Here is a 14,196-nt window from a genome sequence, read left to right as displayed (position 1 = left end):
GGAGGTGACAGTGACCCCCATCTGCCCCACGCCATGAGGTGACACTGACCCACGGCCACCTCAGACCATGAAGTGACAGTGACCCCCATCCACCTCAGCCTGTGAGGTGACAGTGACCCCCATCCACCTCACGCCATGAGGTGACACTGACCCATGCCCACCTCAGACCGTGAGCTGACAGTGACCCCCATCCACTTCAAACCATGAGGTGACACCGACCCACGTTCACCCCAGACCATGAGGTGACAGCGATCCCCATCTGCCCCACGCCATGAAGTGACACTGACCCATGTCCACCCCAGACCATGAGGTGACAGTGACCCCCATCCACCTCAAACCATGAGGTGACGCCGACCCGTGTCCACCTCGGCCCGTGAGGAGACAACGATCCCCATCTGCCCCACGCCATGAGGTGATGGTGACCCACATCCACCCCAGAACATGAGGAGACAGCGATCCCCATCCACCTCATGCCATAAGGTGATGCCGACCCGCGTCTGCCCCAGACCATGAGGTGACAGTGACGCCCATTTGCCTCAAACCATGAGGTGACACTGACCCCCGTCCACCCCAGACCATGAGGAGACAGTGACCCCCATCTGCCCCACGCCATGAGGTGACACTGACCCGCGTTCATCCCAGACCATGAGGTGACAGTGACCCCCATTTGCCTCAAACCATGAGGTGACACTGACCTGTGTCCACCTCGGCCCGTGAGGAGACAGCGATCCCCATCTGCCCCACGCCATGAGGTGATGGTGACCCGCGTCCACCCCAGACCATGAGGTGACAGTGACCCCCATTTGCCTCAAACCATGAGGTGACACCGACCCGCGTCCACCCCAGACCATGAGGAGACAACGATCCCCATCTGCCCCACGCCATGAGGTGATGGTGACCCACGTCCGCCCCAGCCCGTGAGGAGACAGTGACCCCCACCTGCCCCACGCCATGGGGTGATGGTGACCCACGTCCGCCCCAGGCCATGAGGTGACAGCGACCCGCATCCGCCTCACGCCATGAGGTGACACCGACCCATGGCCACCTCAGACCATGAGGTGACAGTGACCCCCATCCGCCTCAAACCATGAGGTGACACCGACCCATGGCCACCTCAGACCATGAGGTGACAGTGACCCCCATCCGCCTCAAACCATGAGGTGACACCGACCCGCGTCCGCCCCAGCCCGTGAGGAGACAGTGACCCCCATCTGCCCCACGCCATGGGGTGATGGTAACCCACGTCTGCCCCAGCCCATGAGGTGACAGCGACCCCCATCCGCCCCACGCCATGAGGCGATGCCGGCCCGCGTCCGCCCCAGACCGCGAGCTGACAGCGACCCCCGTCCGCCCCACTCAACCGGGGGGCGCCGACCCCACCTCAGCCCGTGAGGCGGCGACGCCCGCCCCGCCGCGCCAGCCAGGGGACGGCGACCCGCGCCCGGGGCGCGCCGGCCCCAGCGCCATGTCGGGCGAGGAGCCGCCGGCCACCCCCGCTCCCCGCCCCGGCGGGGCTGGCGGACCCCCGGCCGCCCCCTTACCTCCAGACCTGCCCCATCTGCAGCAGGTGGATGACGGTCTGCCAGACCCAGACGGAGATCCTGCAGAGGCGCTGCGCCCCGGGGGTGGCGGTGCCGGCGGCTCCTCCTACCCCGCCGGCGGGTCCCCCCCGGCGGCCGACGGCCCCCATCATGGGCGGCCCGCGGCTGCTGAGGCCCTGCACGGCGCCCAGCCCGCCGCCCGTGTAGTCCTGCACGAACCAGCGGAAGCTGAGGATCTGCACCAGCACCGAGGGCAGCAGCACGAAGGCCAGCGTCAGGCCGCACCAGACGTAGTCCCGCCGGCCGTAGTGGTGCAGCGCCAGCCACAGGTCCGTGCCCACGTCCCCCAGCAGCACCAGCAGCGCCAGCACGATCCACAGGCAGTCCAGCCACGGCCGCTCGCCCGCCTCCTCGCCCTCCGGCGCCCGCGGCGGCCCCTCGGCGGCGGGGCGCGGGGCCAGCGGCTCGGCGGCGGCGGCGGCGGCCGCCCGCCCGAAGAGGCTCCGCAGGCAGGCGCTCCGGCAGCCCCAGTAGCACGACGACGTGTTGCAGCAGTGGCAGATGTGCAAGGAGCTGCTGCCGCCCGGCTCCTCCGCGCCCTCGGCCGCCGCTGCCCCGACGCCGCCGGCGCCGCAGACGCCCGCCGCCGCCGCCGCCGCCGCCGCCTCGTCCAGGTTGTGCAGCTGGGCGAAGCCCACGCCGCCGCCGCCGCCGCCGCCGCCGCCATCCGACTTGGCCGCCATCTTGCTGCCGCCGCCGCCGCCGCCGCGTCTCCGGCCCCTTCGCCGGGCGCGCTCGCTCGCTCTGCCCCCCCCCGTCCCCGCTCCCGGCGCCCCCCCCCCCGCCGCCCGCCCGCCCGCCCGCCGCTTCCGGGGGCGGCGCTTCCGCGCCCGCGCAGCACGGCCCGGGCCGCCTAGCGACCGCGCGGGGCAGCGCCGGGGGCCGGCGGCGGGGCCCCTGCACCGCGCACCGCGCACCGGCTCCCCTGGCACCGGCACCCACAGCCGCCCCGCTCCCGCTGCACCGGCTCCCCTGGCACCGGCACCCACAGCCGCCCCGCTCCCGCTGCACCGGATCCCCTGGCACCGGCACCCGCCGCACCGGATCCCCTGGCACCGGCACCCGCGGCCGCCCCGCTCCCGCTGCACCGGATCCCCTTGCACCCGCACCCGCCGCACCGGTCCCCTTGCACCGGCACCCGCGGCCGCCCCGCTCCCGTTCCACCGGCACCCGCGGTCGCCCCGCTCCCGCCGCACCGGCACCCGCCGCTGCTGCTGCCCGCCGCCCCGCTCCCGTTGCACCAGTTCCCGTTGCACCGGCACCCACTGCTGCCCGCCGCCCCGCTCCCGCTGCACCGGCACCCGCCGCTGCTGCTGCCCGCCGCCCCGCTCCCGCTGCATCAGCTCCCCTTGCACCGGCACCCGCTGCTGCTCCGCTCCCGCTGCACCAGTCCCCGTTGCACCCCGCACCGCCGCTGCCCCGCTCCCGTTGCATCAGGTCCCGTTGCACCGGCAGCCAGTGCTGCCCTGTTGCCGCGGCACCGGCACCCGCCGCTGCTGCTGCCCGCCGTTCTGCTCCCGTTGCACCAGTTCCCATTGCACCGGCACCCGCTGCTGCCCCGCTCCCATTACACCAGCTCCCGTTGCACCGGCACCCGCCGCTGCCCCGCTCCAGTTGCACCGGTTCCTGTTGCACCAGCACCCAGTGCCGCACACTGCCCCGCTCCAGTTGCACCAGTTCCTGTTGCACTGGCACCCACCACTGCCCCACTCCCGCTGCACCAGTCCCCGTTGCATCGGCACCCAGTGCCACAAGCTGCCCTGCTCCCGTTGCACCAGGTCCCGTTGCACCGGCAGCCAGCGCTGCCCTGCTCCCGCGGCACCGGCACCCGCCGCTGCTGCTGCCTGCCGTCCTGCTCCCGTTGCACCAGTTCCCATTGCCCCGGCACCCGCTGCTGCCCCGCTCCCACGGCACCAGGTCCCCTTGCACCGGCACCCGCTGCTGCCCCGCTCCCATTACAGCTCCCGTTGCACCGGCACGCGCCGCTGCCCCGCTCCAGTTGCACCAGTTCCCGTTGCACCAGCACCCAGTGCCGCACACTGCCCCGCTCCAGTTGCTCCAGTCCCTGTTGCACTGGTACCCAGTGCCACAAGCTGCCCCGCTCCCGTTGCACCAGTTCCTGTTGCACTGGCACCCACTGCTGCCCCACTCCCATTGCTCCAGTCCCTGTTGCACCGGCACCCAGTGCAACACGCTGCCCAGCTCCCGTTGCACCAGTTCCCGTTGCACTGGCACCCAGCACTGCCCTGCTCCCATTGCACCAGCACCCGCTGCTGCCCCGCTCCTGTCGTACCACTTCCCATTGCACCGGCACCCACTGCTGCCCAACATCCTGCTCCCATTGCACCAGTTCTCATTGCATCAGCACCCAGTGTGCACGCTGCCTGGCTCCTGTTGCACCAGTCCCCGTTGCACCGGCACCCAGCGCTGCCCCGCTCCCGTTGCACCAGTTCCCATTGCACTGGCACCCAGTGCTGCACGCTGCCCAGTTCCTGTTGCACTGGCACCCACAGCTGCTGCCTGCCACCCCACTCCCATTGCACCAGTTCCCCTTGCACCAGCACCCACTGCTGCCCTCTGACCCTCTCCGATTGCACCGGCACCCAGTGCTGCCGGCCATCCTGCTCCTGTTGCACCAGTTCCCATTCCACCGGCATCCAGCGCTGGTGGCCGTCCTGCTCCCGTTGCACCAGTTCCCATTCCACTGGCACCCAGTGCTGCCTGCCGCCCTGCTCCCGTTGCACCAGTTCCCATTCCACCAGCACCCGGCACTGCCGGCCGCCCTGCTCCCATTGCACCAGTTCCCATTCCACCGGCACCCGGCGCTGCCGACCATCCTGCTCCCGTTGCACCAGTTCCCATTCCACCGGCACCCGGCGCTGCCGGCCGCCCTGCTCCCGTTGCACCAGTTCCCATTCCACCGGCACCCGGCGCTGCCCCGCTCCCCTTGCACCGGCACCCGCTGCTCTTCTCCCTGTCCCCCCTGCATCAGCACCCCCAGGATCCGCTCTGCTTCTTCCCCCAACCACCCTGCCCTGGCACCGGTGTCCCCCAGACCGTCCTCGGCTGGGGGCCCTTGTGCTGACCCCATCCCGCTCCCAAATCAGCTCCCCAGCCCAGTGCCTTGGCCCTCAAATCCCCGCCCTGCAGCGCAGCCGGCCCCTGCTCACCCTCAGACCCCATGCCCAAACCCTCAGACCCCATGCCCAAACCCTCAGACCCCATGCCCAAACCCTCAGACCCCGTGCCCAAACCCTCAGACCCCGTGCCCAAACCCTCAGACCCCATGCCCACCACCGCTGCTTCACCCACCCTGTTCTTAGGGCGGCAGGCAAGCCGGCCGGCTCCTCTCCACGGGCCCAGCTCCTCGGTGGAGGAGACAAACCTCTGGCAAGCTGAGGAAGCGGCTCCCAGCTCCAGTTTTGGGATTTGCCCGGGGCTGAGCAGCACCCCGGGCAGGAGTTTCACCAAAGGATGCGCTGGCAGGCTGGGGGACCCAAATTCAACACCCTCCCCCCGGCCCCGGCTTCCCTTTCTACCCGCTCACATTTGGTCGTTCATCACATCCACCTTTCCTGTGCTGTCTTGTGCTGTCCTCTGTAGGTTACAATCTCCCCTTTTTCCTGCTGTTTTTCTTCCCCAGTCCATCAGCGTGCTCCCTCCAAATTCTCCTTCTCCAGCTCTCACTCTCCCGTGGGCTCTTGCTTCTGCCTCTTTCTACGGGAGTTGGAATTCTGCCCTTTCTCTTTATTTTTTTTTAATTTTTTTTAATTTTTTTTTTTTAAAAAATTAATTATGTAATTAAAATATCTTTTAATCTCTAACGTATCAAAATACATTAGGACTGATAGATTCGGGGCTCCAGAACTGGCTGCTAAAGTCGCTGCTTTGCAGAGTCTAAATTTCAACAGGGGAAAAGAAAAAAAAAAAAAAAAACCAAGCAGACAGAAAGGTGCCTGAGTGCAGATAAAATGCTTTTTCCAAGGAGGGAAAATTAATTGAATCTTGAGAAGAGTGGGAGGTCTTGCATATATTGCATAAGCTGCCTGGGAAGCACGTATTTGGCCTTTCCGAGCGATGTCGAAGGAGGTCAAAAGTTTCGCCAAGTCTGAAAGACGCCGCTGGTTTTGAAACGGTTGGATCCTCTTCCAGCGAAACAGAAGAAAGGGAGCAGAAAGCAAAGCTTTGTGCGCTGTCCAGACGAACGCGCTCTGATGCGCGCCCCTATGGGGCCAAATCGAAGTCGTTTGTAGCGCGTGAAACTGTGGCACAAAGTTCTTCAAAAGGAGAAAACTGGAGTTACAGATCTAACGGGACCGGGGAGGACAGGATCCCGCAGGTCCCCGCGATGCTGAATTCAAACGTTGCGGGTAGTCCCTTATTTTCTGCTGACTTAAGCTGTGGCAAGAAATAGGAATGTGGAAATAAATGAGACGAAGGCCAGCCCTCAACTTGACCAAAGGCGTGTATAATAATATATATGGAACATAAAATCCCTCTCCTTTCTGCCACTTTAAAACCTAAGCAGTAAATACGTATGTTAATTCATAAGAATTAACAGAAGAAATAAGGGCTCTGGGACCCGTATTCTTGGGTGAGAGGCGCCCGTATTACGCTTAAACTTTTTGTTCTGCAGTATGATGCGATATAAATGGAAGCCTTCCTCATTTGGGCTCAAGCTGCGCCAGGGGAGGTTTAGGTTGGATATTAGGAAAAATTTCTTCACGGAAAGGGTGTTCAAGCATTGGAACAGGCTGCCCAGGGAGGTGGTGGAGTCCCCGTCCCTGGAAGTGTTCAAAAAACGGGCAGATGTGGCACTTTGGGACATGGTTTAGTCTAGTCTACCCTTGATTGGTTTAGTGTGGACTTGGCAGTGTAGGTTAATGGTTGGACTGGATGATCTTAAAGGTCTTTTCCAACCTAGACGATTCTATGATTCTACGATTTCTTCAAACTTTTCAAATTCGCTACATATGATTTGAAAGGAAAAAAAAAAGAAGCCAAAAACCCAAAACAGCACAGAAGTAATAAAACTATTTGGTCTTATTATTTAAATAGAAGTGTAGGTGCACATTGCATTTCATGAACCAATAAGGGGGCAGGAGAGTCATCTGTTTTGATACAAAAACAACCCAAACTTGTGCGATGAGACATACGGGTGGGAGCAGACAGCAGTTAAGGATTTTAGCGTTGGCACACGAAATGAGAAAAGCAGTTGCTCGGGCAATATATGACATGATACAATCCGCTGTTGAGGCTGCCTCTGAATTTCTCGGCGCGGTTTTGGCCACCTGTGTCCCAGAAGGGTGAATTCAGGCTGGAATGTGTGCGGGGAAGAGCCGGGCGCTGATCAGAGGTCAGGACGGTGTCTTTCTACAGTGGACTGAAAGAATTGGGCTTGTTTAGTTTAGCAAAATGAGACTGGAGGGGGAATATGTTTCCTGCCTATAAATACATCCTGGAAAGTAAATGCGAGCGAAGGGAAAGGCGTTGTGACACTGAAGGGCAGCAGCAGAAGAGTAGATGAGTAGGAACTGGCCGTGAATATATTTAGTCTAGAAATCGGAAGATCCTTCCAGTAGGAGTAACAGAGACTAAAATAAAAAGAAATTTAAAAAAAAGGAACTAGTTTTAACACATAGCTTCATAATTTTATAAAGGAAGTTGCATGCCAATGTGGAACGATAAACAGTTGGGATGAAAGCCCTTGAAAGGTTTTCCAGCCCAGATCTTCTCTCCTTGGAAAGATCCTGTCCATTTTGATGCGTGGTACGCTACGTTCCTTCCTGCATCAGGCGATGAGTCACGGATACATGACTCCGTGGGTGGCCAGAAGTGATATCTCCACCGCTTACATCTTTAATTCCTGATTATCCCATGACGTTCTCCAGCTCTGGCTCGCTCACTTACCACACAGCGGAGATGGGGCTGCGTCCCAAGCGCCCCACGAACCCCTCATCTCCCCGGTACCCGCAGCCAGCGCCGCGTGGTCGCGGCAGCCGAGGACATGGGGCAGATGCTTTGCCCCTTCAATCCACGAGAGCTGCACGCCTGCTTTGCTGTAGCACTGGCCCCTACAGAAAGCCAGAAGAGTCATTAGTCAAAGCCTGTTTCTTTTATTAGCCAACACTATGTATTTTTACGGTTGGGTTTTTTTTTTAAGTTGTGTCAATCACACCCATGTTGGTATCTCTCTGAACTCCTATGTCTGAGAGGAGAAAGCTTTTCTGTGCGCTAAGCGGCGACCCACGCTTCCATCAGGCTGGAGGCACTTGCGTCCAGAGCTCCGGGTAGACTCCGGGTGACCTTTAGATCTGCAAGTATTTATATAACATGTTCAGCAAGGGGTTTTCCCTCGCAGCACTCAGAGCTGATCTGCCTGGGCCTCGCATTTCGTGTTTTTTCTGTTCTTCAGAAGCCCCAGCGAGACACCCGGAAGGGGAGGCGCGTTGGGTGCTCCAGCAGCACCCAGCAAACCAAGGCATGGGATCATAACCTTCTTGTGCTGGCTGGTGAAAGGCTTTTTTCGTCCTGATCGATACACTAATTGAGCTGTGTGGTCTTCCATCTTCCAGGCATTTATTCAGATCAGGGGAACAAACACTATATATAGAGAGGTATGTAAGCCGGAATCAGAGCTGTGTAAATCTGGAACTACCTCATTTAAATAACTGGGGGATGGATCCGGCTGAGTGTTTGGTGTGTGTGGAGTACTCTGCTACCAATGCAGATAATTACGGTTAATGGGGATTTACTTTAAGCAAAGTAGGTCAGAAAAATGACGTCTTATTGTGTCATTAGTTTCCATCAATTACTTCCATGTTGTTTGCTCAGTTCCCAAGTTGAAGGAGTGTGGGCTGACAGCCTTGCAAGCTCAACTTGGTATTGTCTCTAAAAATCAAACTGCATTATTTCTGCCTCATGCATCATCACTAACAATAAAGCATCCACTGCTGGAATATAGCAGGTGGCTTTGTTATTCATGCATGAGGCAGAAAAAACTTCAGCTTCCTTCGCCACGACATTGAAGTCTCCGCAGTATTAAAAATTGGATATGTTGGTAAACATAATAGTTGTTGTGTGAGCTTGACTTGAAAGTCACGCTTAGGTCAGTCCTTCTGTTGATTAACTTCTGTGCTTTCTGTTAGACCTTTTGAATGCTACGTGTATGTATCGGGGGAGGATTAACACGATGCTGCTTTTACTGCTATTTGCCTCCCCGTGACAGCACTTTGTGACATTAGGCGCCGTAGGAAAGGTGCAGAAGGTGCCAAATGTTATGTATTAAAACGCGAGCTCACAGTCATCCTAAGAACTGCCTCTAAGAGACCCTGAGAAGTGTTGCAGCACTTCTTTTTTATTGGAGGGCTTAGTTTTTGAGCTTTCAGTTTAGCAATGCAGTTGACTGGTAAGTGTTATCAGTGACTGTCAATAATCACGTGTTAGTCCCTACCGGTATCTTGAAGCAACTGGGTGCGGTGTGTTCTCACAGCTGGACCAGGTGCTTGCCTTCTAATCCCAGTTCCTTACAACTCTATAATTTCACGTGCAACTGAGTGGTTTTGAATGGCTTACACTTCCCAGGAAATACATTAAAACTGAAGACTATGTTTAGGCTCCAGTAGTCCAGCCAGAGGCAAGTCCTTTTCAAAGGACAGGAGCCACCCTGGTTTCACTCGCTGAGGTTTTAGCAGGATGGCCCCATCATGGAGGAAGGCATCTAAAACAAGAAGCTATTCCTTAAAACCAGATTCCTCTTTCTGGCTATATTTTTGGCAAAATGGAGTTACTGATATAACGTACAGAGGTTGTGAAGCTTGATTAAAGTCCCTAAAACATGCTCAGGTCCTCAGGTGTTGCATGATAAAAGCTGGATAACAATTCTCAACTAAATACGTAATTACATGAATCCCAAACTTTTCTCTGTTGGACAGTAATACGATGTTTAAATCACTTTACAACTCCTGACAAATTTAAGAATGAGTATGGTCTTGGGAAGTGTGCATTAGCAAACTTCATAGTTCCTATTATCTAGATCCTACCTCCGGTGACATGGTTTATTCAGCTCTCCTCAGGCTCCCTTTAATCTCCTGAGAGCTGCAACTGTTTTCATTTATTACTGCGCATCAAAAGGCACCTGTCTCTCTGCTTTCAGAAAGCTGCCTTTGTGGGACACCTTTCAGATGCAATCAGCTGAACCAGTGAGATCGGATGCGTGATCGCAGGGCCACCTGGGGACTGGCCTGCGCGGAAGAGGGTGACTGCAAGAAGCTTTCCGACCTGCCTGCCTTTTCTTTGCAAAACCTGGCAGTACTTGCAGCTTTCCAGTTAAACCAAGCACAGGCTAATCCCCTCAGTCGTGTTCTTCGAGGTACTGGTTACCCAGCAGGAAGAAGCAACATGTCTTCATCAGCCAAAAAAGGTGGTGAGCGGTGCAGGGAACTGTAAGTTTTTCCCCTTGGAAAAGTCTTAACAGCTAGGACCTCCAGTTTGATGGACTCGCTTGGTGCTCTTCCAAGCTGGGATTTAGGAAAAGCAACTACACAGCATTTCCTACTTCCCCCCATGGGGATCCAATGATTTAATTGGCTATGAAGGGCAGGGACGTAGCTCATAGAGTAGCTGGCTGCTATTGTCAGCATGCCACACTGCTCTCCAAACTCAGTGAAAAATAAAGTTATCAGGTCATACTTCCCCTTCTAAACTGGGTGCATGCGAAGGTTGGCCACTGTCCCGACAGGAACTGCACGTAGGACATAGCTTTTCTCTTCTTCTGGGTTACTGGGAAAGCCAATGTATAGCCATGGACCATGGGAGGAAGCGGAGCTGGATTTCACACCTTAACTATGGTGAAGTATATTCCCTGTAACATGACCCCCCTTCCAGACACGCTCCCTGATGCTCATTTTAATACCTGATAATGCTGTAAACCTCATCCAAACCCATGCATGTAACAGAATAAAGTATTTTCCTGTAATTAATGCTGTCACTACGGAGTTGTTAATTAAATGCATGACCTTTTCTATCAAATCAAATAAAGGCAGAATGTTGCACTAATCCCAACCTGCCTGGGTTTCCCCTTGGAAAACAACAAGGAAAAGGCTCCTGGAGGTAGCTGCTCTGGTGACTGTAGCTTCTTCCATCTCCCTATAGCTGAAACATCAGCCCAAGCATTGCCTGTTTCTAATGTGGGCTATTACACCTTAGTGTCTCCACTTCCTCTCTTCACGGTCCTTCCTCTGGTCAAGATACTGCAGAGAAATCATCTTCCCTTGATTCCCCACTGACCCTGTGAGATCCTCCATCGATCATTTTCCTAAAGCTCTGTCCACAGCAGGTCTCCTTGGTTTTCTCTCCTTTTTCATCCCAAGGACAGAATTTCCATTCCCATTTTATTCCTGTTATTTGTGTTGGTTACACCTTTGTGGCCCTTCTCTACCATGAACCAGGTGGGATTTCTCACTTACATGTCCTTTTGCACTCAGCAAATATTTTGGCCCCTGCCTTGGCTCTGCTACAACCACCATTTCTATCACTTCAGTCCTGAATAAAGTGCCTTGGTCTGACAGAGCCCCTATTCTAAGTCAGTAGGAGCTGGATTCAACTCCAAACTGAGACATCTGAGCGTCTGCATCCATGTGTGAGTTAGGTGTCCGAGTTCCCACCATAGTCAAGGAGCTCACCAATGGCTCTGTTCAGTTGCCTACATGCAGACATCTAGTGCCATTTGAAAGGCCCCAGGGAATCTCATCTGGCCTCCAGCTGATGCTCCAAGAGAGCTTGGGTCTCCCACATCTCCTACATCATCCCTGTCAGTCTTGGAGCCGGATGTCCCAGCCACCTTGGGGCATCACACATGGCAGCAGACGTTCAGAAACTGCATCTAGCCCAGAGTATTCTACATTACCTTTGGTAGGAGCAAGGTTACGCCCCCAGCGCACACCCACATGTACCTATCACTGATGTTGGTTCTAGGCACGGGCAACATCTGTTGTCCCTCAGAGCTGTCAGCTTCTTCTCAACAGCAGCAGAAGTAACGAGCTTGCTTCTCCTGGGATCTTCCCACCCCATGCCCCTGTCCTCTCCTGACTCATTCTCTCTTGGCAGGAGCAGGCTCTAGTTTCAGGCAGCAACAGGGACTTTTAACCTGTTTTGAAGAGAACCGTTTATCTGGCTTTGACACTTGGCATTAAGTGATGTAAGGAGATGGGGCATAAATACTGTTTATTCTATAAATGAGCAAAGATCTCTTTTGTAGGGTAACAGAAACACTTTATTTCTTACTTCCTTTTATTCTCTCACCATATTAAAAGCATCACCATTTCCCTTTCTCTATTTTTAAATGCTTTTAATTAATTTGGCTTTGCACAGGTCATTTAGTATCTCAGGGGACACATGAGATTTGCCCAGCTTGAAATGGATGCTTAAGGTCTCTCATCTGTATGGCAAAAATGATCATGTGGCTATTTCAGACAACGTCTAAAAATTAAGTATTGCTATTCTGAAGGCTTGGTTCAGGCACACACTGTGCTTTCTGATATGCGCACATCACCAGCGTATCCAGCTTTGGCAAGCGGTGTTATCATTTCTTCCATCTGCCAGCACACACAATATTTCTGAATCTGTTAATTAAGGAACTGAAGTTTTGCCCTAAGATACCAGAGTAACTGGTTCAGTTTCTTTGCAGCAAAAACTAATGCTTGCCTTGTCCATAATTACCTAAATTGTGGAGAAAAATGATTCTGCTTTCATGTTGATTCACTTTTGTAATTTCATTGCCGAGGCTAAGTGTGGCACCCATTTAAATTATCTCCTACTCTCATTTTACTCAAGACATGTTATTTGCTAACAAAGATTCAATATGGAAAAATGGGAAGGTGACAACTACCTCCTTCATCAATGCAAATGACAATAATCTCCTCTCCTCCACCATGTAAAAATAAACATTGAATCATCCCAGACAGAAATACCCTTCTGCATCTAGAAATATGGATATGGAACGGTGACACCGGCTTTCATTTATGTAGCCATAAAACTCAAGTTTATCCAGTGATTCCATGGCAAAGCCTTCAGGAGATCAGCAGCAGTGCCGACTCAGACTGCAAACATCCCCAGTGTTTTTCCCAAGAATATGCACATTCTTCACTCTTTAGTTATGCTTTCACTTGAAAAATGGAAGACTAATTTTTGTTCCTGTTAAATTATTGAAATTATTTATACTAAAAATCATCCCGTACAGCAACTCTGCTATAAATTCCTGCTTTTGATAGCTCTCTGAAATTATTACTAGCCTCTGTACAGCTTCTAAAGCAACATTAAACCTCCCATAAGTGATCACCTCTTGCAATAAGCGCTGTTGGGTGTGCAGAGACTTGTGGTGAGGGTGCGCTCAGGGTGATGGTCCTTTTTGTCAGACCCTTGTCTGCTGGGAAGAGCACATGGAAACCTTTGCCAGCACACTTCCAGATGTGCAGTTCTGCACAGTAAGTAGTCATCAGTACTTGTGTTGTCCCTTTAAAAAACACTTACTTGAAGGCTTTTTCAATGGCTCTGGGACATCCTCTGTGCCTGATGCCAAAAATGCATCTCCTCCTAGTGCTCTTTTCCTGGAAGAGTATCTTCATATGCTAACATTGACCACAGTGATCAAAAATGGAAGGACCATGTACAAGTGCATGGGTGCCTTCTGCAGAACACAGGAGAATTCACTCTTGGGAACACAAAAGGGAGGTTTTTTATCTCATACTTGATTAAAAAGAAATCCCTGACCTGCCACAGAAAACCACTTTCAAGGTCTTAAATCCTGACCGGTGCTAGACACTGCAGTCTTTACCCGGGATAGCAAATGGATATGTGTCTTCAGGGAGCAGGATGAGTGAGCAGAGGTTTGTATGTGACAGTGTGGTCACCAATGTGAGGGTGTTCAAGAGGATGAAAGTTTGTGAAGAACTTGGAATTCTGCTTGATAAAATGTGGTGTGATTTTTAGGTATATTGTAAGGGATATCACTCCAATTAGCAAATGCACATTTCTTTAATCGTGTGCATGCTGGCTTCAGATGGAGGTAGACCAAGTTTTGAAGGGAACTGCGAAAGTCTGTGACTTCCAGAGGATTAGCTAACTGCAATGACCTCTTTGCGTCCTAGATGCCCATGAAACCTCTCACTGGGACTGAGCGAACCTCCCCAAAAAAGACAATGCCAGTGTGGATTTAACAGGAGTGCTGCAGGACCCACAGCCCCCTTCCCCTCGCTGGCAGACTCTCTCTGCATGAGGAGCATCCCCCATGGCTCACAGCTTCGCTCAGCACCCTCAGGGATGTTGGAAGTGTCTGCATGAGTGGGCATCTTCGTGGGACCTGCGTCTGAAAGGTATTTTGGTAGACGTGAGGGTCCAGCTGCTGTGTAAAACATCTATAGTGAGCCGAGAGTGCAAAAACTTCATCGAAATCCTCAAACAAGATGGGAAAACACTGTCAGAAAATCACCCTGGGCTGGATTTGGTTGTACTGTGCCATAACCCAGCAAAGCAGAACAGAGGGGGAACTCCTGGAAACTTACTCACTTTTGGAAGGGCCAAAAGGTTTTTGCATAAG

The 14,196-nt window shown here is 54.3% G+C and overlaps 1 protein-coding gene across 2 annotated transcripts in view; it reads right to left on the bottom strand.

Annotated features, from left to right (window-relative positions):
* XKR6 (XK related 6) overlaps positions 1-2,284 on the bottom strand; it is a 191,933-nt gene extending 189,649 nt beyond the window's left edge. Inside the window, exons 1-2 of one of the 2 annotated variants that reach the window (XM_075707961.1) lie at positions 2,018-2,284; positions 1,542-1,978 (exon numbers count right to left, since the gene is read on the bottom strand). In XM_075707961.1, coding sequence (XP_075564076.1) covers positions 1,542-1,978; positions 2,018-2,284 — 704 coding nt within the window. Of the gene's footprint in view, positions 1-1,541 lie in introns of both variants that reach the window. The other variant, XM_075707960.1, reaches the window with a different exon arrangement.
* Positions 2,285-14,196: the final 11,912 nt, after the last annotated feature.

The sequence above is a fragment of the Pelecanus crispus genome, chromosome 3 (assembly GCF_030463565.1).
Source record: "Pelecanus crispus isolate bPelCri1 chromosome 3, bPelCri1.pri, whole genome shotgun sequence".
NCBI lineage: Eukaryota > Metazoa > Chordata > Aves > Pelecaniformes > Pelecanidae > Pelecanus > Pelecanus crispus.
Note: the sequence above shows the minus strand (reverse complement) of the source record. Positions and strands in the feature narration are given on the sequence as shown.